Source organism: Panthera leo, chromosome A1 (assembly GCF_018350215.1).
Source record: "Panthera leo isolate Ple1 chromosome A1, P.leo_Ple1_pat1.1, whole genome shotgun sequence".
Taxonomy (NCBI): domain Eukaryota; kingdom Metazoa; phylum Chordata; class Mammalia; order Carnivora; family Felidae; genus Panthera; species Panthera leo.
Genome location: NC_056679.1, coordinates 178,142,217 through 178,170,195, shown reverse-complemented (window position 1 = coordinate 178,170,195; position 27,979 = coordinate 178,142,217). Strand labels below are relative to the sequence as shown.

Here is a 27,979-nt window from a genome sequence, read left to right as displayed (position 1 = left end):
ATTAATAATTCAAGGTATGTCTGCCAAGGCTTCATTTATTAAGTGCACAGTTAAGAGGCTTCTGAGCTGAGTCCCACAGATGACACCTTGCCATCTTCTCCCTGCCTCTGGGCAGGCAGACATCCGCGCTCCGATGAACTGGCTGCACTCCCTGCATTTGGCAGTGGATGTGCGAGGGTAACGTCCAATAGACTTCTCCAGCTAAGAAATGGACCAAAACAATACACATTTTGACCCTCTGGATTATTAAGGGCAGAGGACATGGAGTCATGTAGTAACTCTAGGGGAGAAGAGGCAGGAAATTTTCTCCGTGACGGTCAGTTATTGTATCCATAGACTTTACACTCTGGGCCCTGTGTTTCTGGTGTCCACCGCTCACTGATGCTCTGCCCTGTTCCCTGACAATCTGCAGCCCGAGGTGCTCGATGCTCTTTCAGCCAGCATCCTGTGTTTGCTTCTGTCCATTGCGGTTAATATAGAATGATAATACTCACTTTAATCAGTTAATGTCCAACCTGAGCTGGCAACTGAGTGCCTTTCTGACAGAGTCAATCACAGAACAAACAAATCTTCCTGTATTAAAGAAAAGCACAATTAACTAGATCCATCAGAAAAGGCGTAATTGTGGCCTACAGAGTATCTACAGACTTGATTACTGGATTCTGCCTTTGAGAATCACCCTTAAAGTCACAGACATAACACACTATTAGATGAGAAAAACATTTTTTGAGGACCTACTGTGTGCATAGAGCCCTTTACATATCTTATCTCATTTAGATTCACAACTACAAGGTGGGTATGATTATAGCTGGAATTAGCCTAATAACCATATACCTCCTAGGGACAGCGAGATGATTAGATCAATCCTAAAACTATTACCATGCTCTCTGAGCTCACCAAGACAGGCACTTAATATAAGGATACATTAATACTGAATTCCAGCAAAAGCTTACCAGGCCAATCTCCATTATTTCCCTGCTTGTGATTATTCTATATGAGGTACAGAACCTTATTTTCACGATAGCAACAAAGAAAAGGTTTATTTGGTTAGACTACTGGAGCTGAGCCTGCTTTATGCATTGTTTTTCAGGCCCTTAGCACACTAATTTGGGATAGTTAAACATATGCCAACGTAGCAGCAGTAATATGATGGAGCTGGCTCATACCCACGGATTGTGCACTGCACTTCCCAAATCCACATCCTGTGACTTCAGTTGACAGCCTGATGGGAATATTTACACCAAAGAAATTGGAAAATGGTATCAATCAGGCTTTTCCCCCATCCCCAAATGCCAGTTGTTAAACACTTACCAGCCCACCAGGGCAAGCCCTCTGCCTGGAAACTATCACCTGGTAAGTTGTTAAGTTAACTGGATAGCAATGAACTACCCTTCAAAACACAGGCTAAAAGACAAGATTTTCACACCTTAGCCTGACCTTGATCCAGGGAATTTCCACTGATGAGAAGATTCTATGCCCAACCTAACAGAAGTCCTAGTCACACAGCAATCTTACTTTTCCTTTGAGTAATTTTTTTGACCCCTCTCTGCACCTTCGTATTTCCAACTTAAAACTAGCAGTGCCCTTTCCCCGTGGAAAAGAGCAGTAACAAAATCCTACCTACATGCTCTTCTTATCTCGTGCAGAAATATTCGAGACTCACTTATCCTGGGCAACATGCCCCCCACCCCCCAACTCAGGGCAGCCACCACTCATGAACTGGCCATCTCCATGTGCTGGAACTTCAGGACAGGGTCCCCCGAGACCAAAGGAGAAATGGCGGGAGGTTCCCCACTGCCTCCTGACTGCTAGCTGGTGGCAGGATTTGGGCCTTGTGTGACTAATTGCTCCTAGAGCTGTGAGGACTGCTGGTGCCACCTAAGTACACCATCCAGTTTCATCCTGGGACACTTTTTACAGACACAGAGGTCCACTTAAAACATCATCGAGAGATTTCCACCTGCAGCTGAGACACTGCAGTGACCCTGACATTTCTACCCTGCAGCCTGGCCACAGCCTTAGCTGGAATGAAATGTTGTTTGGAGGTGAGGAGACACAAGAGTCCCTAACGTATGTGGCCTTGCTCCCTGTCCTGAAGTACCACTTAGGGCTCCTTTCTGCCAACTCTGGGATCTAAATGACCCACTTATTTCCCAGAAGTTTCTTTGTTTTTTTCAATCTCAGTGGAAAATGTGCAAATGTTATGCTGTCACACAACCAACAGAATTGTGATTTATGTCTGCATAATGGCTTTGTGGACTTTTAATAATTACATTATATTTCTGACACCTAATCTCTACTACCACCAGCTTCCGAGGTACATCTGACACTCACCTTCCCACACACCCACCCACGCACCCACCCAATGTGCTGATCTGAAGGCCATGTTCAAAAACACCCTCCTTTTGGGAGAAAGGTCAGAGAACCGAAATATGCTATATGCGGAAGAATTTTCAAGTCATTTGACCTGGAAAATCTCCCATCAAATGGAACAAGCAATACTCAAAGATTTTCTTTGAGGGACTCTTTTTTTTTTTTTCAGAAGATTTTCAGGACTAAGGTGTAAATGAATGAGAAATGTATAAATTCAATTTCGCTTAAGAGGGGCAGGAGGGTTTCAAGATTAAGAGAACAAACGCTTGGAGCAAAACATGATTTGAGTTTTATTGAAGCAAGAAGACTGAAAAAAATGTCTGGAACACTCAGAAAATCTTTATCAAAGCTCAGCTCAGCACTCCCGGGACTCATCGTTAAGTTTATAAAATTCAGAGCTGACGAGTTGTGTGTGCTGTGTGTGTCTGAGTGAGCTTATGACTCACCTCCAAGCCCCTGCTGTAAGAATCTCAGCCCTCAGCCTCCAGGATTACACTTGAGGACCAGATAGAACTTGTCCCCCCCGCCAGCCCCCTGCGCCCCCCACCCCGGTCCATACAGGCACCACCAAGGATCTTCATCGCTAATAATAATGGGGTAAATTGTCAATCAAAAAAAAAAATGGTGTTAGTCTCACCCAGAATAAATCAATCGACCATGTTTAAGGGGAGAGAAAAGATCACAGTTTCAAATGCCAGCATGCCATCTCTAATGTAGTCTTTAATGTAACCAACATAGTTTAGGCAACGCTGAAAATGAACCACTAGAAGCACTAGAAATATGATTTCAAGAGGCAGCACAGCATTCAATTTTAGGCATTCAATTTTATGCACACTGTCACCTAAATTATTTGCAGCTCAAGTATGTCATGCTCTTTAAATTTCCCTCTGGGTTCAGTTTTCACAGCGTCCCACAGTTTTGATATGTTATATTTTCATTATCATTTGATTCCAAATGCTTTCTAATTTCCATGAGGTTTCTTCCTCCATACATGGGTTATTACGAATTCGAACCATGTTGCTTGGTTTCCAAACATTTGGAGATTTCCTCTTTTTTTCTTCTTCTCTTGATTTCTTGTTTAATTCCACATGGATAGAAAACATTCTGAACAATTTCATTTCTTCAAACTTTGTTGAGATTGGCTTTATTACTCAGGAAGTGGTCAATTTTGGTAAATGTTCTCTGAGCCCTTGAAAGGAATGTGCGGTATCTATGGCGGTTGGATAAAGAGCTCCACTCCTATCAATGGAGACACATTTGTTAATTGCATTGCTCATATCCTCTATACCCTCATCGATTTTTTTTTATCAGTTGCTGAGAGAAGGGTTTTGAAATCTCCAATTATGACTGTGAATTTGCTAGTTCTTCTTTTCTCTGTCAGCCTTTGCTTTGTATTTGGAAACTATATTATTTGTGCATACTAATTTGGAATTGTTGTATCTTCCTAGTGGATGGCACCTTCATTATGCAAACTCCCTTTCTCTCTAGCAAAGCTTCTTGCCTTAAAGTCTACTTCCTCTAGTGTTAAAATAGCCAAGCCAGTTTTTCTTGACATGTGTTTGCATGTTGTACTTTCATTTCTACTTTTTCTGTGTCCTAATTAATAAGCATCGAGCTAGGGCTTGGTTTTTATCTGAAGATGGCTTTCTTGTATTAAAGATTTTCTGTTTAGCTTTGCATTTCAACAGTTTTATTGTGATGTGCCTTGGTGTGGTTTCCTATGAGTTTCTCTGCTTGGGTTTATGCTTCCAGAATCTGTGGCTTGACATCTGTGGTTTGATATATTTAATTGGTTTTTTTTAATGATCAATTGTCACTTCAGATATTGCCTCAACAGCATTTTTTATCTCCTCCCCATTGGGAACTCCAGTTACACATATGTTAGAACTTTTATGAGGGGTGCCTGGGTGGCTCAGTCGGTTAAGCATCTGACTTCAGCCCAGGTCATATCTCATGGTTCGTGAGTTTGAGCCCCGCTTCGGGCTCTGTGCTAACAGCTCAGAGCCTGGAGCCTGCTTAGGATTCTATGTTTCCCTCTCTCTTTGCCCCTCCTCTGCACACACTCTGCCTCTCTCTCTCTCAAAAAAAAACTATATGTGTGTGTATATATATATATACACATATATATATATGTATATATACATATATACATATAAAAGAACTTTTCTTCGAGTCCAATATGTCTCTTATGGTCTTCTCTGTATTTTTCGTATTTCTCTCTCTGTGTATAAGTCTATATTTTTCTATTGACCTATCCACCAAATCATTCTCTCTTCATCTGTGCCCAACCAGCCGTTAAATTGATCTATTTAGTTGTTAATCTTGGATAATATATTTTTTAATTCTAGGACTATATATATATATATATATATATATATATATCCCAGTTCTCCAAGTCTCTGGTGGAATCTCCATCTTTTTATTTATTTTCTTGAGCATATTCACCATTATTTTAAGGCCCACAGTTGATAAAGCCAATATTTAGATCACTATGAATCTATTACTGTATTCTGTCTTTTTCTCTTGGTCCTATCTTAATATGCCTGGCAAATTTGCAATGAGTGGTGAACATTAGAATACAAAATGTGAACACTATCTGGCTGAACCTTCAACTTCTGCAAGGTAACTGAGCAGGAGCAAATAAACTTAATCCAAATAGGGATTGAGTTGTTTCGAGGCTGGATTTCAATCTTTGAGAGGCCTGATCCACTTCTAATATGCCTTGCTCCTAGAACACAGTCCTTTAGGGGTCAAACTGAAAGCCTGAATGTTCACCAGGAACCTACCTCCTAGAAGACCCTGAATCTAACCGCTAACCCATAACCCTGTGAGCCTGCCAAGAGCTCCATTTAGCTCTGCAACCTTTGGGCTGTGGTTTTTGCTTAGTTTCCATTGACCTCAGTCACTTATGATAGCTCAGGTTGATAACATTATGTCTGTGCTCCCCTCCTCTGTGGCCCCTCCGGTCTTGGCCCCTCGAGCCCTGAATGTCTTCGTAGGACTGATCCCATTTTTGTCTTCCCAGATTGCTGAAAGTTCTGCTTATATTATTTCCCCTTAGCAGACCCTTTTGCTCAGTTTCTCAAGCTCAGAACCCATGCCACTTATAAATCAGCATACCCTGTGAGATGAAAAGCAGCACTGACTGTCAGGCTCACCTTAATGAGTTTTTCTTCCCTCCAGAATCATTGCTTCTAAAGATAGGATAAATTGGTAGCTCTCCAGTGCCTTCAAACACGTGTGTTAAGGTATTTTTTCCTGTTCCCCCACCCCCTGCCCAGTCTTTAGGTGTCTTTTTGTTGTTGTTACCATGGTAATTTTTAAAATTTTTTTAATTGGTTTATTTCTTTAATACTCCTTTTCCAGTTGTTCTCAGTAAGAAGTCAGCTGTACTAGAGGAGAGCTCACCCTGGCCTTTTGGCTTCTGTATCATTGCATATGATAGATATTCCCTTTTTCCCTTCCTTCTTGAAGACTCAAATAAATTACCAGCTCCCCTTGGAGCCATCCCTGCCACCCCTTTCAATTTCCTGCCATCCAGGGGTTATTCATGAAGAGCTTCCTCCTCTTGGCTCCAAATGCCTCAGCCATGTCCACACTGCCATGCCACTACTTGGCCTTGGCATGATTTGCCAGCGAAGGGTTCCAGGCCAGCAATCCATAGCATCCTACAAATGGGAATATCATATTTGGCCCATGCTGTATGTTTCCAATGTTAAAGTCATTGATAACAGCTAAGAGTCAGGACACAAACAATCTTAACTGTAGCAGCTCTTAAGAAAAACTAAAAATCTGGGCTCTGTGAACCTAAATTCTATATAACAATGACTGGCTGTGTAAGAGCTGTTTCCCTTTCATGGGGTAATGACTCACCAGTTCTCAGTCCCTGCCACTCAGGTTGTACACCCAGCACCTGACTCATTTAAATTACTTACCAACTACTACTGGCATTTGAGTTTGTAATCCTGGTCTCTGTGCATGTCTCACCACTAGTCGGACAGCTCCATATGAACAGTCTGTCTTTTCATCTCTCTCCCAATCCCATCCCTGGCATGGCAGAGACGGTGAACCCTTATTTGTAGACATACCACTACAAAAATGCTATGTAAGTATTTTTAAGGCTGTGAAACTATTCTGGAGGATTCTGTAGTGGCAGATACGTGACATTATACATTTGTCAAAACCCACAGAACTGCACCACACAAAGAATGCACTCTAATGTAAACTACGGACTTTAGCTAAAAATATTTTAATCTTGGTTCATCAGTTTTAACATATATACCATACTAGTGCAAGATGTTAATGATAGGGGAAGCCGTGAGGTGATGTGCATGTGAACTTTGTATTTTCTACGTAATTTTTCTGTCAACTTAAAACTGCCTTAAAAATAAAGTCTATTAGAAATGGTAAATAAGTGCAAATGCTATTAATCAGAGTGATAACAGAGGGCAACTAAATCTGGCAAAATAAGTTTCTCCCATGGGATTCAGATCAGGACCAGGTCAAGAGCAGAAATATTTACCAGAGGATGGATATCCACCTATACCACCACTTAAATTTTTTTTAATGTTTTATTTTATTTTTGAGAGAGAGAGAGCACTGAGGGGGACAGAGAGAGAGAGAGAGAGAGAACAGGGGAGGGGTAGAGAGAGAAGGAGGCACAGAATCCAAAGCAAGCTCCAGGCTCTGAGCTGTCAGCACAGAGCCCAATGCGGGGCTCAAACTCACGAACCGTGAGATCATGACCTGAGCTGAAGTTGGATGCTTAACTGACTGAGCCACCTAGGCGCCCCTATACCACCACAGCAGAAAATGAGCCCCTGCTGTCTGGGGTTATGGGTGGGGAGTGACCAAAACACACTTAAAGTGATAGCTGGACTGGCTCACACACTCTTGGTCAGGAGTGATGGAAGGACAGGAGGAAGTTCAAATAATAGCCTACAGAGGTAAACCAAGTTGACCCCCCAAATCAACCCCAAAGGCCTGCAGGAGAGCAACAAGACCCCCACTTTCTACTCTCTGGGACCTGGACCCAGCCAACTCTATGGTGCCATGAAGGAGTTTCCAGGTCTGATAATCCGTCTTATGTTTCGTATTCAGCACAACAGGGGACTTCACCTGCCTCCACTCTGCTCACAAGTTCTAATGTGCTAATTAGTTTTTTCCACAGCCCCCCCCCCACCTTGTTTTCCCCTGCATCGGTGTTACTTATCAAGCTCCTAAAGGGAAAAGAGAAGCATAGGCTTGTAGACTGTAAGCTCCAGGAGAGCAGGGAACAGAGTCGTTTCATTCACTGAAATATGTAGGTATGTCACTGATGATTGTTGAGTGAGCAAATATAGAATCCTACAAAATGTGCAGCTTCAATTTTTTTTTTTTTTTCAACGTTTTTTATTTATTTTTGGGACAGAGAGAGACAGAGCATGAACGGGGGAGGGGCAGTGAGAGAGGGAGACACAGAATCGGAAACAGGCTCCAGGCTCCGAGCCATCGGCCCAGAGCCCGACGCGGGGCTCGAACTCACGGACCGTGAGATCGTGACCTGGCTGAAGTCGGACGCTCAACCGACTGCGCCACCCAGGCGCCCCCAAAATGTGCAGCTTCAAATGACAAGGTAGCAGAGGGGGACCATGGGGCCTCTGTTGTGAAGGGTATCATATAAGCCACTTTACAACCAAACGTGCAGGTATTTTCAAGGACCCATCCACATCCGTGCATCCTCTGCCCCATGCCATCCCATCACTCTTCGGGCTGCATGGCTGCATGGCTGCGGGCATGCTCAATGAGCCCCCTGCTGGGAGCCGTGGGCACTGCGAGGTGACCCATTACTCTTGCCTGCTCCCACCTGGGGAAAAGGATAAGGAAAAGGTCAGCACCAGCTCTGCTACAAGATCTCTTTGCATATGTTGAGCTGGATGGTGATCTGGACACCCTCCGAGTGGAACCTCCATGGAAAATAAAAGTATGCTTTGTCTTTTCGATGAATGGATTTGGTAAAATGTTTTCTTACTTTTTCCTAGACATCGCCTGGTGGTATTACCAGTATCAGAGAGGTAAAAAAGTTTAAACTAACTTGACTACTTTAGTCATATTACTTTCAAAAGAAGAGCTTCTTTTTTTAACGTTTATTATTATTATTATTATTTTTTTTTTTTTTTTTTTTTTTTTGAGAGAGACAGAGAGAGACAGTGTGAGCAGGGGAGGGGCAGAGAAAGAGGGAGACACAGAATCTGAAGCAGGCTCCAGGCTCCAAGCCAGCAGCACAGAGCCCAACGCAGGGGCTTGAACCCATGAACCACAAGATCATGACCTGAGCCAAAGTCGGATGCCCAACCGACTAAGCCACCCAAGAGCCTCCGAAGGAAGAGTTTCTTAATCAAATAGATTTTGTAATTAGTCTACTCATTCACCAACTTTCTTTGCCCCCTGTTAGCAAACACCACCTATATAGAAACAGCCGGAAACTTTCTTTTAGAGACAAGTTATAGGAAGAGGTTTGCTCCTAATAAGAAACGGATATGTTTTTCTCTAATGGGCAACAAGATAATATGTAAAAGCTCAGAGCCAGTCTGTGACTCAAGCTTGGTCACTGCTTGGAATAAATGACCTGTATTTCTAAGTTGTCTTTTTCCCCATGGCCTTGACCTCTTAATCAAATCAACATTTTCTGAGGCAGTTTTTCTTGTTACTTTATCTCTTTTAAATTTATTATATTTATTTCCTATAATCAATTTTAAGCCCTTTGTGAAACAAAGTGGAATGTGTTTAAATAAGTAGTAAGGAGAGAAAAGGTGGTTGACTGGATGGTGAGTGAGGTAAGAAAAAAGGTAGGTAGGTGGGCGGTAAGTGGGCAGAGATCAGGAAGGGAAAAGTCAAATGCCTGTGGGGCCAGGAAGGTAGCATAAATGAAGGAAGTGAGCCACAGGTGTACAGGTGGAGCGCTAGAGGCTCTGGCTGCTCAGAGGGAACAGCCACCGCTCAGCTTTCATAAACTATTTCCTTGTGAGAATTTGAGACTAAAAGTTGTTAGATAATCCCATTTTCCAAGAGAAATAAAATATCCGAATTTGTCGATCTCTCATCTTTCAATAGTGGCAGTTAATTCCAAAAACAAAAACAAACAAAAAAAAAATCACATTTTATAAACAAAACAAGACCTATTTGGGGGCTGCATTCTATGTCAAGGGCCACCATTTTGTAACCTTGAAAACAGATAGGTGATTATCAAGTCCAACCCAGAGACCCCACGATGAAGAGACTATTTTCTAGTGTAGGGAGAAGGAAGTCATCATGGCCATGGTTTTTGGCCTTGGCCTTGGTCATGGTCACAGAACTAACAGAGGAGATTCACTAGGGAGGAGACTAAAGGCTTGGGTCCTCTTACAACTCATAACCTAAGGGTGTGACCTGTACAGAGCTTGTTAGGAGCATAGCTCCTAATATTGCAAACTGTCACATTGGTCACAAACAAATTTGCAGTTTGTGCTTAAGGGAAAGGGAAGCCATTGTAGGGGCACATGGAAGCCAGATCTATAAAAGAGACCTGGGACTGGCTCGATTCTAGGTCCCATTCTGTCTTAGGCAAAGCCATTTAGTGACAGAGCTTGGAAGAGATCTCCTGTGCTAGAAGCACTTAACATGTCTCCATGTGTTTAAAATATCCAAGACCTAACTGAAAGTACAGAAAAATGCCATAATTAGGTGCATTTTCTTTTTCTGAGAGTCTAAAGCTTTTATCCCACACTCAGAAGAGTCCGTGACCTCAAAACAATAAAGACCACTTAATCTGAATCATCTTCTCCAACTTCTCTTTCAGTCTGGGAATTTCCTGCTGTAAATCCCCTCCCGTTGATTTTTTCTATCTTGCTTTACCCGCAGTAATAGGCAATTCATCAGTGTTTAAGATACTCACGGTTAGACAATCTCCTTGTCTGTTAAGACACCCATCTTTCTAATACTCGCTCCCCACCACACACAAGGTTGTAGTGGGACAACAGGCATGAAAACATTTTACAGATTAACAGTATTTTACCAACAGAAGGTATTCTAATTCTTGTTATGTAGTTACCACCATAGTACTAAATTTCTAGGTTAATTTTAATGTCTATCATCCAAACTCAATCTGACTTAGTAACTGACTCACCATTACTTTTAATAACAAAAATAATATCAAGCAACATTTCACCTTGCAGACTCTTAACAGAAGAAACTGTCAAAGAGGCTCCCCACCTGTTAGTTCTGTTTCCTCCTCCTCCAACCCGAGAGCTGGGCCTCCCTCCTTCCTTTACTGGGAGGGACCACCTGGGCAGCACCCAGGGACTCCCTGAGAGAGGGGGGTCAGTGCAACAGGAGGAATGTGAAAACCTTAGCAGCCCCTTCAGAAATTTCTTCAGAATATATTTATAGTGGCTGGAACTAGATGAAGGAGGGGAAGGGAGAGCAGGTATGAGGGAGAGGAATGCTGAGATGTGGGCCCTTCTAGAAGGTTGCCACAAGTGTAGACAACTCAGTGTTTTCCATTCACAGGTCATGACACATGAAGGTTAACACAATTTTACAAAGAAATAGATTAAAATTGAGAACAGAGTACATCTCACATCAATAGGGAAAAGTGTTTAAGGAAATTTTTGCTTCAAAATATGTCATAAAATCTTTGTTTATATGTATGTGCATCCTGGAATGTGCTGTTAATTGTAGCTCTTACTATGAAATACATTAAAACAAAAAATTGAGAACCACTGGTTGAAGACACGCAGGCTACTTCCCAGCATCTTGAGCCCCAAAGACATGAATTTCCTTCAGTGACTGATGTTACCACAGCCTGACAATTAGAGGGTGATGAGAAGCAAAACCAAACCAAAGCTTGGCAATCATCATCCCAATATTCAGATATTATGGAATCCAATACGGAAATTGATCCCTCTGCCCAGACAGCAAACAAATCATTTATTGATAAAGTCTAGTTCTCCCTTAATGAAGTGGGCTTAATATTTGATATTTCAGTAACTACTTAGTGCATTTATAATAGAGGAGATGGTAAGTAAGTGCAGCTTATGAATCAGAGAGATTCTCACAGACTCCCGCAAACAGACTTCCCTGATCTTGTGAAGAATTCAGTCACAGGAAGATTAATAGAAACAAGACAATCTTTCAAAAGAAGTCTTTTCAGCTTCTGGATAAGTTAAAGTGAGAATGGTATACTATATGCCTGCAAAAATACATCATTTCTTCCAAAAAATACATTTCTGCCTTCCTTGTTTCCATTTTAATAGTTCACCTCTCTTCACACTTTTAAATATCTGTGTGTTTTCCAAAATAAAGTTGCTATTAAATCTAACACTGGGAGATTCAAACCAATAATTTTATTTCTATTTTAAAATGAGCTAAAAATATAGGCAAGTATTCTGAATTAAATTTACGTGGGGGGGGGCGTTGGAGGGGTGGATCAGCCCTTTGATTTACATAGAAATGCTGCAATGTTAAGGTAATTGCCACTTGTTAGCTACAAACAAAACAATAATTAAAGGCTCTGTAAGAATTAAAAAGAAATCGGTCACTTGCAGCTATGTTGTATAAACAGAGTATCTTATTTATATTAAATAATCTGCCCTACTCCCAAGAGGATAAGGTGATACCAGTTGCCCAGCACACAAGAAAGACAACCACTGGCAATTATCACCAAGTTCTTCTGCCTCTCCCTGGCACCTTCCCCAAACATCCATTTCCTTAGGGAAGATGTCCAAGACGCAAACCCATTTGGAGAGTTTCCTTTTGTATTAAGATCACAGTCTCAAAAGGAAAAGTGACAATTGAAGAGAAAATCTGATAGCAAGAGCTTGGCACTGACTAGACAGATATACTCAGTGGAAAGCACTTGCTCACCCTGTTCTCCCAGAAACACAGCCTGCCCCCCACCCTCTGTGGTCATGGGATGTGATGTGGAGTGTGGCGTTCCCAGCAGCTTGCCCATCTCATCACTATTCTTGCCGGCCCAGTACATGTTCAGTACATGGATTTGCTAATGTCTGCACGACAGCTGTGGGCAGCGAAGGTTAGTCGACAATTGATTCTTGATTGGAATAAATTTATAGAAAGCGTCTGGCAGGACCCAGAGGAAAACACTCATTTATCCTGCTGTGATGGTAAAGTGTGGAAACCTTCGCTTATTCAGTTTGTGGCCCTTCAGTAGGAGATGGGCAGATTTCTTGCTTTGACTGACCCTTTTTTCAATAACTGGTGAAAAATTATATTACATTGTCATTCTTATTGGAGGAACAAACTGCTACTTCAGACAACTGTTTTTGGAACCCCTCAAACGCTTCAGAAGCTTTGATTTATATCAAGTAGTTCCCATTTAAGTCACTTGCCTATTATTTAAGAATGTCTAGTAGACATTACAAAACAACACTGTAAAATACACTCGTACTCTTAAATTAATATTTAACATGCCATAATTGGAACTTTTTGCCAAATTGGGTTAGCCTTCATCTATTCGTACCAAATGGTAAGAGTTTGCTCTACATTTTTAATAGAGTTGTTTCCCTTTGCTGTTTGAAAGCTGTTAATCATTCCACTCACTTACTTGTGTCTCTAGAATATTCACATGGTTCAGTGGGCAGCAAATTGAATGTGCAAAGAAGTTATTTTGAAAGAAAGGGAAAGTTTTCATTATAGACTTATTTTTAGCACTCCTGCCTTCATCTCCACTTGGAACGTGTTCATCTCCAGCCTGAAGCTCCCTCCCTGAGTAGTGCCTGACACCCCTGGGGTAATGACTGGACTGAGTGTGAGACAGAAGTGACTGGGTTGGGGGTCGGGGGGTGGTCAAGGCAGAAGGATCATCTGCAGTGTGACCCCAGCCCCGAATCCCTTATCCCAGGTTATAACGCTACTCTTTTGACAGCCCAGACTGTGGTCTGACAAGTGGCTACTGAAGTCAGCCACTCCAATGCCATCTCCTCTGGTTCCAGATAAGATTGAAGATGAGCTGGAGATGACCATGGTTTGCCATCGGCCTGAGGGACTGGAGCAGCTGGAGGCCCAGACCAATTTCACCAAGAGGGAGCTGCAAGTTCTTTATCGAGGCTTCAAAAATGTAAGGCCCACAGGGCATCTGAAGGCCCAGGCAGGATTTCCCATCTGGAGCAAAGCTCTTCCAAATGTCAACAGGGCCCATCAGAGAGTTTTCCATATGTGTAGTTGTAAAAGAAAGGCCAGTTCTATAAAGACATGAGAGCAAGATCACCTGGCTAGAAAGAAAGACTTCAGGCAAGAAAGAGGCTATCTCCATAGATGGGAAACTGGCCAATAGCCTAGGAACTTCACAACATGGCAGGCACAACCTTGGAGAATTCACCTTGGCCCAACTTCTAGCCTTAGTGTGACCCATTCACACTGTCAATATTGTCGGTGCCCAGAACTGACGAGATTTAGGTCTGTGCTAACTGAGCTCATAGAGACTGATGTGTAAGCCTGAATGCCCATGTATTAATTTGCCGTATTATTTCATATATTAAACCTCATGACAGCCTTGTCAGAAGGTACTGTTAGCCCCATTTTACATGTAAGGACATTGAGGATCAGACACTAATTCACCCAAAGTTGCAAAGCCTAGAAGAGGCTGAGCCAGGATCCAAACCCAGACCTTCCTAGGCCCAAATCCCAAGCTGTTTCTACCTCACAGTGCCAATTCTCTGATGATGTCTCATCATTTTGCAAGGCAGCTTCATTCTTAAGGCAGGGCTATCTCCTGGCCACTCACCTGGAGGCACAGAAGTGTACAGGTGTTTGCCCAGTCGCTGTTCATCAGGGATGATGAGGAATCCTAAACCCCAAGGCTGGACCCAGTCTCCTCCTTCGGGGCCAATCAGCCCTCCCTCCCACTGACTCTCTCCCCTTCATGCAGGAGTGTCCCAGCGGTGTGGTCAATGAAGAAACATTCAAGCAGATCTACGCTCAGTTTTTCCCTCATGGAGGTGAGTCTGATCTTGAAAAGATCCTTCCCAACTCCTTCTCTGGTGAGCAGCCTTTCTTTCTCCAGGTTCATGTTTCTTGTTATCTGTCTCCTCCTCAACAGCAGGGACAACTCAGAGTAAGATTCCCCTCCCTTATTACAAGACATGGAATTAGCTAAAGTTTTAGCAGAAAAGAGCTCTGAAATGGATCCTCTCCAAGAGAGGAGAAGAGATTAATAAAGCAATATCATAAAGTCTCATATCAGCTCTAGAAAGCAGGTACTGTATCATATCCCAGATGGGCAACAACATCTCAGAGAAGTTAGCAGTTCACTCAAGATCAAGATCAAGATAACGCAGCCAGTAAGTAGCAGGGCAGGGTTCTATCCCATAAGTGTCTGATGTAAAGCTCCGCCATGTTGGTTCCACCATTTTGCTACACACTCTCCATTCTTTTCCTTACAACAGCTGAGGGCAAGGTGAAACTTTGAAAAATAATTTCAATACCAGAGACTGTAGAAATAAATGAATCCAAAAAGATGTAGGGAACATAAAGCTGTGCATAGAAGTCCAGGTTAGTGAGTGTGCCAGGCCCACAGACACTCTGTTGCCGTGCCTGACTCCTGAAGGAAGTTGCTCTGCCTCCATGGGCCTAAGACATCAATGGTTCTTTCCCAAGGCTTCTATGAGTCACGTGCCACTTCACTGTCTGCCCCCAGGAGCTATCTCCTGCAGGATCCCTTCCCTGGGTCCTGATGAAATGGATCCAAGTGTCCCAAACATTTCTTGAGCTCTGTCTCTCATGGGCCTCTTCGGCACAGATGGGGCCCTCCTAAGGTGTGGGACCCCATACAGGGCCCCTCTGCAAGGTGGGGAGCAGCTTCACCCCATGAAGACCCCAGACACTGCTGTTGAATTCTGTTGAGCCACAGTTTATTGAGTTTTGACCATTTGGCAGGCATGGTGATGGTTAAGATGATGTGACTATGTGAAAAGTTCAACATACTTTTTCAAAAATTCCAAGAGATAGGTTTTGCTACATCCCTTTGTACAGAGACAGGAAAGAGGAGCTCAGAGAGGTTCTGCTAGATGCCTGTTCACACAGCTACATAGGGAGAGAGCTGCTAGCCAAGCCCAGGTCTGTCTGCTCCCTAGTGAGTACTCACTCCATGGCACCACTGCACATCACTCAGAAGGGCGCCTTCTTCCCACAGTTGCCACGTCACTCATCCACCAAGAATTACCCATGTGAACCAGCAGGAGGGTCTTCCTCCAGGGATGGCTAGATGTAGGGTGAGGGCCTGTCTTTGTCCTGAGAACTTTCCACCTAAAATCCAGGACAGCCACATGGGTCCCTGTTTACACAGTGGGCTTGCCCACACTGCCTTTCCTCCTTTCCATCACCCCAGCAGCACCCTCTTCTCTTCCTTATTGTTTCCAAGCGTTCTCCCTTCCCTCTGTGAAGCCCCGGCTCCTGTCACCTGCCTTTCCTTCTGTGCCTTTCAGATGCCAGCATGTATGCCCATTACCTCTTCCACGCCTTCGACACCACCCAGACAGGCTCCGTGAAGTTCGAGGTATGCTTGTCTCAGAGTCCCGGGGTCCACACCATCTCCTCTTCTAAACTGTGTGCTATTGATGGGACAGTCGGGTCCTCAGATGCTTCAGTCCGTCATCCATTTAACAAACATTTCCTGAAGATAGAGAAACAGCAGCTGCCCCACCCCTCTGGGAACTCAGGGCCTCAGAGGGACTAATGAAAAGAGTGTAACAGCTCACGTTCACACCGAGCTTACCACGAGACAGACTCTGTACTAATGCTTTCCATGTATTAACTCATTTAATCCTCATAGTAACCCACAAGGTAGTGTTCTATTATTTATTACCAGTTTACAGAAGAGGACGGTGAGGCAAAGAAAGATTGAGTGTTTTTTCCAAGGTCAAACAGCTAGGAAGTGGTAACAGGGATTTGAACTCCGGTGGTAGACTATACTGCCTTTCTGAGGCTAACTGCAGCCGTGGGATAGGGCAGTGCCACAGGAGGCTGTGTTTACCTGTGTCTGGAGATGTCAGCACATACTTTCTTCCTCAAGGACGCTCTGTCCCCCCAAAATGGGGCAGGGTAGGGAATGGAAGGGGGGCACTTTCGCTGAGCTTGGCCATGTCCTTCAGGGGAGGACATGGGAGATACCACTATATAAAAGCAGTCATAGAGTCTGACCCAAAGACAGAGCTTCCTCCCACCCCATGGCTTGGTGGTTAATGTCATTAATGCCTCTTTCATTTGTCAGGACTTTGTAACTGCTCTGTCGATTTTACTGAGAGGAACCGTCCATGAGAAGCTAAGGTGGACATTTAATTTGTATGACATCAATAAAGATGGATACATAAACAAAGAGGTAAGTGAGCTGAGGCCAGGGTCACGAAGGAGGCGCAATGAAGGCATCTAATTAAACAGTAAACAGCCCCGTCTGGAGAATGAAACTGTCTGAATGAGGAGGGATCTGCCTTGGGGCTAACAGAGAGATTCCTGGTCACCTTTGACCTACCCCATTGCCCCACCCTGCCCTGCCCCCAAGTACTCAAGAAAGGATTAAGCAGATTCATTTATTGTCACTGGGTCACACGTATTCAGTGCACATTCCAAAGGGAATGCAAATGATTTTTGTGTAGAGTTACTCTTCCTAGGAGAACTCACATTTCACAGGTTAATAGTCACAAATTAAAGCTAAAAGTTGGAGGGGCACCTGGGTGGCTCAGTCGGTTGAGCGTCCGACTTCGGCTCGGGTCATGATCTCATGGTTTGTGGGTTCGAGCCCTGCATCGGGCTCTGTGCTGGTAGCTCAGATCCTGGAGCCTGTTTCGGATTCTGTGTTTCCCTTTCTCTCTGCCCCTCCCCAGCTCGCGCTCTGTCTCAAAAATAAATAAACATTAAAAAAAAAAAAAAAGCTAAAAGTTGGAATGGTAGAATTGCAGACAACATCCAGACATCATCCAGAAGAGAGAAGGGAGATTACAATAGGATCACACTGGCCACAATCTATTTTGCCTACTAATAAAAGCACAGAAGGGGACGATGGCAAGTGCAGCCATCTCTTAACAAATCACAAATAATGTCTGAGTCTTCACTGCCTGACACTTTTAGAGCCACATGTGGTGTCTAGCGAGTGAAATACCCACAGGTCTGTCTCAAAACTCACTTTGGTATCTACTGTATTTTGGTATCTCGGCTGAAGCTTGGACATAGCATCCTGTAACATCCCATTCCCTGAGCTTCTGCGTGCCAAGCCCAGTGCCTAGAGTAATAGCATCTCCAGGTCTCACCCCAGCCCTGCAAATTTCCCTCTGACATTCAGTCTTCATTCATTCAGTCGTGCATTTGCTCAACATATATTTGAGGGCTTATTAGGTGTTCTAGGTGCTGAAAATCAAGTGGTGAATGATCCCCCACATGTGAAAACCCTAATATCTACTAATAACAGATATGTTCAGTGGATTCCAGGAAATACATGTAATGGGATAACAGATGGCCGTTTAAGATCATACAAAAGTATTAAGATATAAAAATTCATCTTTTAAAATCGTATGTATAATATTATCTCAATTTTTCAAAGAATGTAATGCTTCTGTACATACTCAAATATGTGCTATGACAAAATATTCAAATACTACTTTACAAAATAGATAAAGAAAAGACCCTAAAATGGGACTTATAACACGGTTGTCAACCTTGGTTCAGCCATAATTCCATCACTTGAATAATCTCACTATCTCCAGCTCCCTCTTCCTTGTTTGTAGACCAGACAATATTGTTCCCATTTATACCCATCAGACCTCTCTTGATGGCAGAATTAATAAAGAACCCCTTAAAAGAAAAAGAAAGTGTGGATAAGCAGCTTCCTAGAAAAGATAGCTGGATCTTCCCCCTGACAATCATTTGGAGATAATCTCATCCAAATTATAGGCAATGAAAATCCTGAGACAGCAATCAAAATTGGTCTTAAATCCTTCCTCTTATAAAAGGTACTCAGGAAAGAAACCTATAACAATGCAGATATGAAGGACTTACAAAGCCTACATTTTAAAATAAACCCATGGGTAGAGACGTTTATTTCCTATTTCTGTTTCTTGGGAGGGTCTAAGACAATGACACCCCTCCAGCAATGAGGACACCTCGCACCCAGACCTTGGTGTCTGAATATCATCCTCCAGCTAAAGGAACCAGTCTCCTTCAAGAAGTGGGCAATTCCAGGACTGGGACCGAGAAATTGCAAGATGGGCCTGGAGTATCTTGTAGTGCTGGAAAGTACTGGGGTGCTTGAAAAAAGAAAAAGAAGAAGGAAAGAAGGAAAGAAAGAAAGAAAGAAAGAAAGAAAGAAAGAAAGAAGAAAAAGAGAGAGGAAGGAAGGAAGGAAGGAAGGAAGGAAGGAAGGAAGGAAGAAGTAGTGAGGGGGGGAGAGAGGAAGCCTGGGACATGTCAAAAAGCTGCAGGAGTAAGCCTGAAAGAGTTCCTAATCACCAAAACCAGAACAATTTGAGCAACATATCTAATAATGCTAGCGTTAGGGGTGCCAGAGTGGCTCAGTCAGTTGAGTGTCCCAACTCTGGTCGGCATAGGTCATGATCCCAGAGTTGTGGGATCGAGCTCTGCATCAGGCTCTTCACTGAGCGTGGAGCCTGCTTCAGATTCTCTCTCTCTCTCTCTCTCTCTCTCTGCCCCTCTCCTCTGCTTGCACATACACTCTATCTCTAAAAAAAAAAAAACACAAAAAAGTTAGTATTAGATTATAAGGTTTAAAATAAAGAACACATCCATGAGTCCCTACTAAATTATATATATATAATTATAGATTATATGTATTCAAATAATATGTGTTCAAATAAATAATAAATATGTACTCAAATAAATAATTGAATTCATAGATAAATAGGGGATAAGGGACAATTCTTCCTTAAAGAAGAATTCTAATTAATAAATAAAGAAGGAATAAAGGAAATACAAAGTCAGCATTAGGCAAACACCACAGTAATCATTTTTGCAGGCAAGATCCACTGAAAGAAACTAAGATCAGGGGAGGAACTTGATAGGCACCCCCTTTAATCAAATGATCAAGGTTAACATCACCATTAACACGATAGATCAAGAACCACTTTGATAGGATGCACCAAGAAGGATATAATATCACTGATTTGGTATTCTTGTCAAAAATGCATAACTTCAACCTAATCATCAGAAAACCAGGAACTAACATGAGCAGAGACATTCTACAAAATAACTGATCAGCATAATAACTGACACTTCATATCAGAAGTGCCTTGCTCTTGAAAGACAAACAGAAACGGTCACAGGTTTGAGGAGACTAAGGGGACACAACAGTTAGATGGATGAGAGATCCTTAACCATAAAAAAGACACTAGGGGGAAATCTGTTGAAATGTGAATAAGCTTGATAGTTTCCTTAATAGCACTGTAGCATTGTTGTAGAAATGTCAGTTTCCTGGGTCAGTTTCCTGTCAGTTTCCTTGTGCTGTGGTTTTGCAAGTTAAAATTAGGAGAACCTGGGTCAAAGGTATAGGTGCATGCTCTGTTCTATTCCTATAAGTCTAAAAGTATTAATAGGTTAAAAACAAATACAAGTAAAATAAGCACCTGGAATGTCTAAAAGTATCTATTTCTATAAGTCTAAAAGTATTAATAGGTTAAAAACAAATACAAGTAAAATAAGCACCTGGAATGAGGAGTAGCAGACAAGGACCCCAAGATAGAGTCTGTCCCCTGGGTCTCCGTAGACACTATTTCAAATATCTCAAAGACAAGGCTGCCTTCCTGCACCCTATTGCCTGCATTTGGAGGAGGGGCCATGGAATACCATGCCTGGTCAACGTGATCAGAACATCACAGACCCACTCAACAGTTACTGGGCTCCCAGCCCATGCAGAGACCTTAGCAATGAAAGAGCAAGCATGTCCTCACGAGTTCACGGTCTTGAGGAAACAGATCTATAAACTAATAAAAAGAACAATCTAACTATTTTAATAAATATTTAATGATCACTTATTCTGTATCCAGAAGCATTGAAAGATTAGAAAGAAAACATGACAGCATTTGTAACATCTATCAGGCCCCATCAAACAAGAATGACTTTGTAGAAAGAGGTCTTTTGGTTACAAATATAAAAAATCATCAAAATAGGGGCACCTGGGTGGCTCAGTCAGTTAAGCATCCAACTCTTGGTTTCAGGTCAGGTCACGATCTCACAGTTTGTGAGTTCAAACCCTACATCGGCTCTGTACTGACAGTGTGGAGCCTGCTTGGGATTCTCTCTCCCTCTCTCTCTGCCCCTCCCCCACTCTTTCATGCTCTCTCTCAAAATAAAGAAATAAACTTTTTAAAAAATCATCAAAATAAATTATCTTAAGCTGAGAGATTTCCTATAAAGATACAGTTAGTCTGATGGAACTTGTGTAAACTCTATTGAAACTATAAGGTTGTTAGTCTCCTCTCTCTCTCTCCACCCCCCTTTTGTCCCCTGTTTCCTCACCCTCCTCCAGCATTGCTGAGATCAAGATGGCCACACTCCTCTGCAAGAATGACAGGTTCAAGTTGCTAGCAACAGAGGGGTGGGGAGGTGCAAGAGGAGGTTTTAGTTTATAGAGTAACGGTTCTGAGACACTGCCTCTCTGCGGCTTCTTGAGTCCTTGTTACTGTTTCTGTCTTCTTCAACTGTTTTTCTCAGAGAGCCTGAGTGTATGTGAGTATACAGTATGTATGTGTGAGTATATGTGAGTGTGAGTGAGAGTGTGAGTGTGTGTGTGTGTGTGTGTGTGTGTGTGTGTGTGTGCAGGTATGCATGTATGTGCTCATGGGAACAGGTGTCTGTTTCTCCCCCCACCCCCACCTCCCTTCTCCTTCCTCTACTCCTTACTCTCCTCTCCTCTCTTTCTCCCTGCATTTTTCTCTTCTTCTCTACTTTCTGTGTATTCGCTCCCTTCTCCTCTTCACAGAACTTCTACTCTTCTGCACAAGTTTTTGATGTCTGTTTTCACTCTACCTCAGCTAAAACCTGGAAATGGCTTGCCTGTGGCACTGACTCTGGCCCCAACGCCACTTGACTTTCGAGTCCCAGGGTTCTATCACTCCTGATTACAGTTTCTGTGCCTCATCACCTAAACTTCTCCAGGAAGAAAAACAGAGTAGCCCAGCTTTAGTCAGACGTCCACCTTTGTTCCAAATTAGCAGTGGTCACAGAGACAGGTCACCCAGTACAAACACAGCCACCCAGGCCAACCATTCAAGGGAATTGTGGAGTAGGGAGAGGGTCTTCCAAAAATGGAGTGTGGGCCGATCAGTACACAAACATGTTCACCCCAACCCCCCATATAACCTCTCACTGAAGATAATGCTTAAGAAAAGGTAACCTATCCAAGAGCTTCTGAAGGCAAAGAGAATGTCCCACTGCCTCCTCTCAGAATATAGCCCCTCAGCCCTTCTCATCAGCTGAAGAGAGTCCTTTTAATCACTTTCAATCACAAGGGGGACAAGGAGCCCCAAACTGTCACATAAAAAGAGCCTGACCTCATGTTCTCACACTGTGCTTCCATATCCTCCAGGAGATGATGGACATTGTCAAAGCCATCTATGACATGATGGGGAAATACACATATCCCGTGCTCAGAGAAGACACTCCAAGGCAGCACGTGGATGTCTTCTTCCAGGTAAGTGCACACACGTCGTGCGCAAGATTTAAGCCCAACTTAGACCAGCCAACCCACAAGCCTCTGAGCAAGTGGTGTGTGTCCAACTCTGTCCTATGCATTGTAGAAAACAGAAAAGAATTACAAAATGCGTCGTCCTCAAGTAATAGATGATCTCATTAAGCAAGCAAGTATAAACTAGACAATGAAACAGGGAAGTGTATTATGAAATAGAAATGCTACAGTACAGCTTCTACATTCCATACAAATTCTTGGTGGAGCAGAGTAACCAGAGAAGACGTCATTAAACACATTTGTGTTAAGTGTTAAGTATTTATGTCTGGGGAGTAGTGGGAGATAAGATTGGAAACGAGGAGGGGCTGGAGTGTGAGGTCTTGCATTGAAGAGTTCAGTCTTGCTTGGGTGACTATAGTTATTCCATGAGTGGAAGAGTAGCATGACCACAGTGGTGTTTTTGTAAGAAAGTAAGTGAGTGGTAGAGTATTGAAGAATGTCCCAGCTCATTCTAGTCTAATCCTCTCACTTCGCAGATGGGAAAAGCAGAGACTCAGAGAGGCTTAAAGACTCACTCGAGGTCTCACAGTAAGTGACAGAGACAGAAGTCGAACCTCTCACATGCAGTGTTCTCTTTGCCAGGTGGACAGGCTGGGGGAGAGTCTGGGGAAGACATGTTAGGGTATCAGCAGAATAATCTGGTGATGAGGCAATGAGAGTCTGGAGCAAGTCTCTCAATTTTAAGGAAGCTTATGGGGCTCAAAATGCTGTAACCAGGGAGTTGGGTGGGATTGTCTGGCCAGTGAAAGACCACCCGAATTCTCGGGGCAAAGGTGGTTAACAAAGAGCAAGTTTTGGAATGCAGATTCCCAGGTTCGTTAAAGTGCTTCCTGTTGTGTCTTCCAGAAAATGGACAAAAATAAAGATGGCATCGTGACTTTAGACGAATTTCTTGAATCCTGTCAGGAGGTAAGGAGAGACCTTAGAGCACAAAACATACTAGATCCAGGAAAGAAAAGCTGAGGCCTGGGGCCCTGCAGAAGGGAGAGCTGAGATACCCTCTCTACCTCAGGTAGAATTCCATTCCATCCCCTCCTGGAGCTGGGCTGTGGTTGGTCTTGGCTAAACACAGGCTGAGCCAGACAGCCTGAGAAGGATTGTGGGGGGATGTGAAAGGCCAAGGGGGTCTCTGTGAAACCATAGGCTTCTCAAGTGGACAACACTCTGCTTTTTCAACAGGCTTCCAGCTCAGTGACCCACTCCTCAGACTACAAGGGGTAGCTGGGAAAAAAATCTAAAGCTGTAATTCTCAAGCCATGGTATGCCCCAAAATTGCCCAGATGGTTCTGAAAATGAACACTAGATTGGGGGCGAGGCTCTAGAAATCTTTGTTTTAACACAAATGTCCTGGGGATCAACGCTGCTAAAACTTTACTGTGCAAACCAACCTCCTTGAGGATCTCCTTAAAATACAGATTCTAATTCAGTAGGTCTGGAGCAGGGCTTGAGGCACTGCTTTTCTAACACTCACTCAGATGATCTTGATCCTGCGGGTCCTTGGAAGACATTTTCATTCCGCAAAAGGATAGACTAGCCCGGAGCCTCTGCCAGCAATTGAACTAGAAATAGTTGCTTTTATCTACTTTAGAAAAATGCATTTCTATCCCCAATTTATTTCAGAAAGTACAGTTACTCTGAGCTCACCCAGTAAGAACTGCAGATACACAAAGCAGAGGAGAAGTTATCAATACATACTGAGCACCTACCAAGTTTCAGGTATTTTGCATAAACCTCACAACCATCCTGAGAGGTGGTGGCGCTGTACGAGCTTAGCCTTGGTCGTGATATTCAAAATGTTTTATAATGAGAGTGGACTGAGAACTAACCACTCTTAACTGACCTTGACCTCATGGTCAAGGAGCTGTGCCTTAGAGGGATCCTTCTAAGCTTGCCAACCCACTAGCTGATGGATCTTTGGGTGCTCCAGCGGTCCTGTGCCAGTTACCAGATAGCCAGAGGCACAGATGCTGGATGGAAGGCTCATTTACCAACAAGGATAGAAATATTTCAACATGTTAACCATCATGAACTGGGTGCACGGTAGTATTGATCATACACATTTTAAAGAAGAGAAAACTGAGACATTGCAAAGTTGAGAGATGTGGCTAATGCCCAGTAGGTGACAGAGATGGAACTTGAATTCCATCATTCTGGTTTTTTTTTTTTTCGTTAATGTTTATTTATTATTTTGAGAGGGAGAGAGAGACAGAGTGCGAGCAGGGGAGGGGCAGAGAGAGAGAGGGAGACACAGAATCCAAAGCAGGCTCCAGGCTCTGAGCTGTCGGCGCAGGGCCCCCTGTGGGGCTCAAACCCATGAACTCTGAGGTCATGACCTGAGCCAAAGTCAGATGCTTAACCAACTGAGCCACCCAGGATCCCCCTGAACTTCATTCTAATTTTAAATCCTATGCCTTATTTAAGTGTGCTTTTTTGACTTTGCTTAACAGGTGAGTGAAATTTTCAAATTAGTTTCTCACATTAGCAACCTCTATTGCTCTCCATTAATTCACTCATTTCTTGCTCACAACCCACCCATAGATATATATGGTGATGGATGCTACTCTAACATAAAGAAACTGAGGCACAAAGGGAGTAAGGTCACCCAGCTAGTAAATGACAGATCCACGATTTGAATTTAGACAGCCTGACTCCATAGACTTCTTTTAAAAGTTCTAGAAACTTTTAGGGGCACCTGAGTGGTTCGGTGAGTTAAGCGTCCAGCTTTTGATTTTGGCTCAAGTCATGATCTCTCCATTTGTGAGTTTGAGTCTCACATTAGGCTGTGTACTGACAGTGCAGAGAAAGGGATTCTTTCTCTCTCCTTCTCTCTCTGCCCCTCCCCTGCTCATGCTCTCTCTCTCAAAATAAATAAATAAACTTAAAAAAAAAAAGGTCTAGCAACTTTTAAAGATTTCAGACACCCAGAATCAACTTTTCTCTTTGTTGATTTTTTTTCTATTATAGGTATGCTTTCTACTTTATCATTTGTGCTGTAAATTGTTTTCTTCCTTCTGTTTCATTTTAATTTAATTTTTAGGTTTTCTTTCTAGCTTTTTGAGATGGAGATTTAGATCATTTATTTTTAACCATTCTTTTCTAATACGTGCATACAGAGGGATAAAATTTCTTTTAACTACTGCTTTAGATCCCATAGATTATAATATGTCATATTTTCATTATATTTTAATTCAAAATATTTTCTTCTCTGACCCACGGACTTAGAAGTATGTTGTTTAATAGCCAAACATGTTCTACATTCAATACTTACTTCTTAGGAAATATACAATAGAAAAATGTAAATGTAAAATAGAGAACATATAATGGAGACATGCAAAAAGAAAATCAATAAAACCAAAATTTGCCTCTTTGAAAAAATAAATAAAACTGATAAATGCTTAGCAAGATTGATTTAAACAAAAAAGAAAGAACACTCAAGCTATCAATATCAGGAATGTAAAACACTACAGGTTTTACAGACATCGTAAAGATAAAAGTCAGTTATGCAATAAATTTGGCAACATACGAAGTCTACAAACTCCTTACAAATATAATTTATCAAAACTAACACCAAAAGAAATAGAAAATCTGAATAGTCCTATGTGTGTCAAAGAAATTGAATCCGTAATTTAAAACTTTCCCATAGGGGTGCCTGAGCGGCTTAGTCAGTTAAGCAACTGACTTAGGCTCAGGTCATGATCTCACGGTTTGTGAGTTCGAGTCCCATGTCAGGCTCTGTGCTGACAGCTCAGAGCCTAGAGCCTGATTCAGATTCTGTGTCTCCCTCTCTCTCTGCTCTTCCTCCACTCTCTCTCTCTCTCTCTCTCTGTCCCTTCCTCTCTCTCTCTTTCTCTCAAAATTAAATGCTTTAAAAAAATGCTTTAAAAAAATAAATAAAACTTTCCCATAAAGAAAATGGCAAACACAGATGTCTTACCTGGTAAATTCTTTCAAACTCTTTCTAAGGAAGAAAGGATGTTAATGTCATAAAAATTCAGAGAATAGAGAAAGAAGAAAAAATTCTCAACTTGATTTATGAGGCTATCATAACCCTAATAAGAAAACATGACAAAGCTGTTACAAAGTGAGAAAATTTTCAGGCTAATATATTCCCTCTGGACACAGGTACAAAAAATCAAATCCTGTAATATGTTAAAAAAAAAAAGAATAAATAGGGTTTATTACAGGAATGCTAGATTGGTTTAACATTCAAGAATTCATCAATATAATTAATGACATAATAGAATTTTTAAAATGCAATCACCTCAGTAGATGGAGAAAAATCATTTGATAAAATGCAGTTGCCCAGAGCTTCTAAAAAGAAGCAATACTCACTGTTTCACTGGATAATTTATTTCTTACAAATTTCTTAAGGCCAGAGAAGGTGCTTCTTGCCTTGAGTTGCTTACTTTCTGGGCCCCCACCCCTGTTTCTCATTCCCTTGCAGAGTTCTTTCTGCACGAGAAACCCATGCTGGAGACTTGCTCACCATAACAGAACTTCTCAGGGAAAATCCTCAGAGAGTTCTAACTGTCCTCTCTTTTCCCCTTCCTCCCTTCCCAGGATGACAACATCATGAGGTCCCTCCAGCTATTCCAAAATGTCATGTAACTGTGAACCCAGCCATCTGGCTCTCAGAGACGTTGTACTGAACAACCACTTCTTAATACCTTGCTCTGCCCTCGTTCTGATTTTACACACCGACTCTTGGGACAGAAACACCTTTTGCATTTTGAAAGACTTCTCCACTGGAGACTTTCTATGGAACCCAGCATCATATGGCTCAGTCTCTGATTGCCAGCTCTTCCTTCTCCGTCTTCTTGAGAGAGACAAGATGAAATTGGGTTTGTTTTGGAAGCATGCTCATTTCTTCACACTGCTGCCCTATGGAAGGTCCCTCTGCTTGAGCTTACAGTAGTGCACACTTTTTTGCTTGCGTGCCCCAGCCCACTGCCTCCAGCAGACCTTGATGCGTCTGGAAGCAAGATGACCTGAGCCAAATGCACACCATCCTCTGATGGCCTCCCAAACCAACGTGCCTGTTTCCCTTCTTTTGGTGGGAAGAATGAGCATTACACAGAACAGTATGAATCTGTATATGACTAGATTGGGAGAGCCAGCACCTAACATATGTAGGCTAGAACTGAATTCTTAAGCATGGCATTGTCTGGTGACACAAATTGCCCACATCCTTTGTTTCCAGAGGAAAGAACCAATAATTCTCTCTCACATCGGCATCTGTGCTGGTAATGCAAGTCCCTTCATGTGCCCAGGAAGAGAGCCAATGCCCAATGGTCCATGCCCTCACTCCATCTCCTGCTAGAGCCCAGCACTGCATGCCCCTCCCAGAAAGCCCAGAATGCCTGAAAATTGCTGTAATTTTATACCATGTTCTAATCAATAAACAGAACTATTTCTTACACTCTTAATCTTCATTTCTTTCATGACTCCATTGGACAGGAGAGGTAAGCTGTGAGAAGGGAAGGCTAGTCCATTCATTGGCGTCCAGTTATTAGTACTTGCTTTGTGCCAGACCCGGTGCCACTCAGGGCACCATCCTCCCCTGACCCCAAGCAAATATCCCACTTAAAAGCAAATACTGTGACTAGAAGCAAATACCTCTTTGAGATGACATGCTTCACAACACCTTCCTTCCAACAAGATTGTCACTCTCAAGACCCTCTGGTGTAGAAAGTCTGGCATCTCATGTGGTACGGCGGGGGATACAGAGGTGAAGAGGTGGCCGGAACTGCCTGCTGAGGGGCTTGGAGTCCAAGGGTTGATCGAGTGGCTTCAGCCTATCAGCAACAAATTATTACTTACGTTGGACACCATGTCTTAGATTCCCCATTTGACATCACTTTAAAAAGATTTAGAGCTAACCGT

At 42.7% G+C, this 27,979-nt stretch overlaps 1 protein-coding gene and 1 long non-coding RNA gene across 6 annotated transcripts in view; one reads left to right on the top strand and one right to left on the bottom strand.

Moving 5' to 3' along the window:
- KCNIP1 (potassium voltage-gated channel interacting protein 1) overlaps window positions 1-27,481 on the top strand; it is a 343,481-nt gene extending 316,000 nt beyond the window's left edge. For 4 of the 5 annotated variants that reach the window (XM_042946948.1, XM_042946912.1, XM_042946931.1 and 1 more), the window contains 7 exons: window positions 13,344-13,468; window positions 14,279-14,348; window positions 15,834-15,904; window positions 16,619-16,726; window positions 21,938-22,042; window positions 22,943-23,005; window positions 26,657-27,481. In XM_042946948.1, the coding sequence (XP_042802882.1) occupies window positions 13,367-13,468; window positions 14,279-14,348; window positions 15,834-15,904; window positions 16,619-16,726; window positions 21,938-22,042; window positions 22,943-23,005; window positions 26,657-26,704 (567 nt within the window). In that variant the 5' untranslated portion in view covers window positions 13,344-13,366 and the 3' untranslated portion in view covers window positions 26,705-27,481. Of the gene's footprint in view, window positions 1-13,343; window positions 13,469-14,278; window positions 14,349-15,833; window positions 15,905-16,618; window positions 16,727-21,937; window positions 22,043-22,942; window positions 23,006-23,275; window positions 23,356-26,656 lie in introns of all 5 variants that reach the window. The other variant, XM_042946921.1, reaches the window with a different exon arrangement.
- On the bottom strand, window positions 31-27,874 carry LOC122224741. The gene is made up of 3 exons (XR_006204912.1): window positions 27,713-27,874; window positions 15,857-16,021; window positions 31-573 (listed from the first exon to the last, which is right to left on the bottom strand). It is a non-coding gene; the product is annotated as an uncharacterized LOC122224741 (long non-coding RNA).
- Window positions 27,875-27,979: the final 105 nt, after the last annotated feature.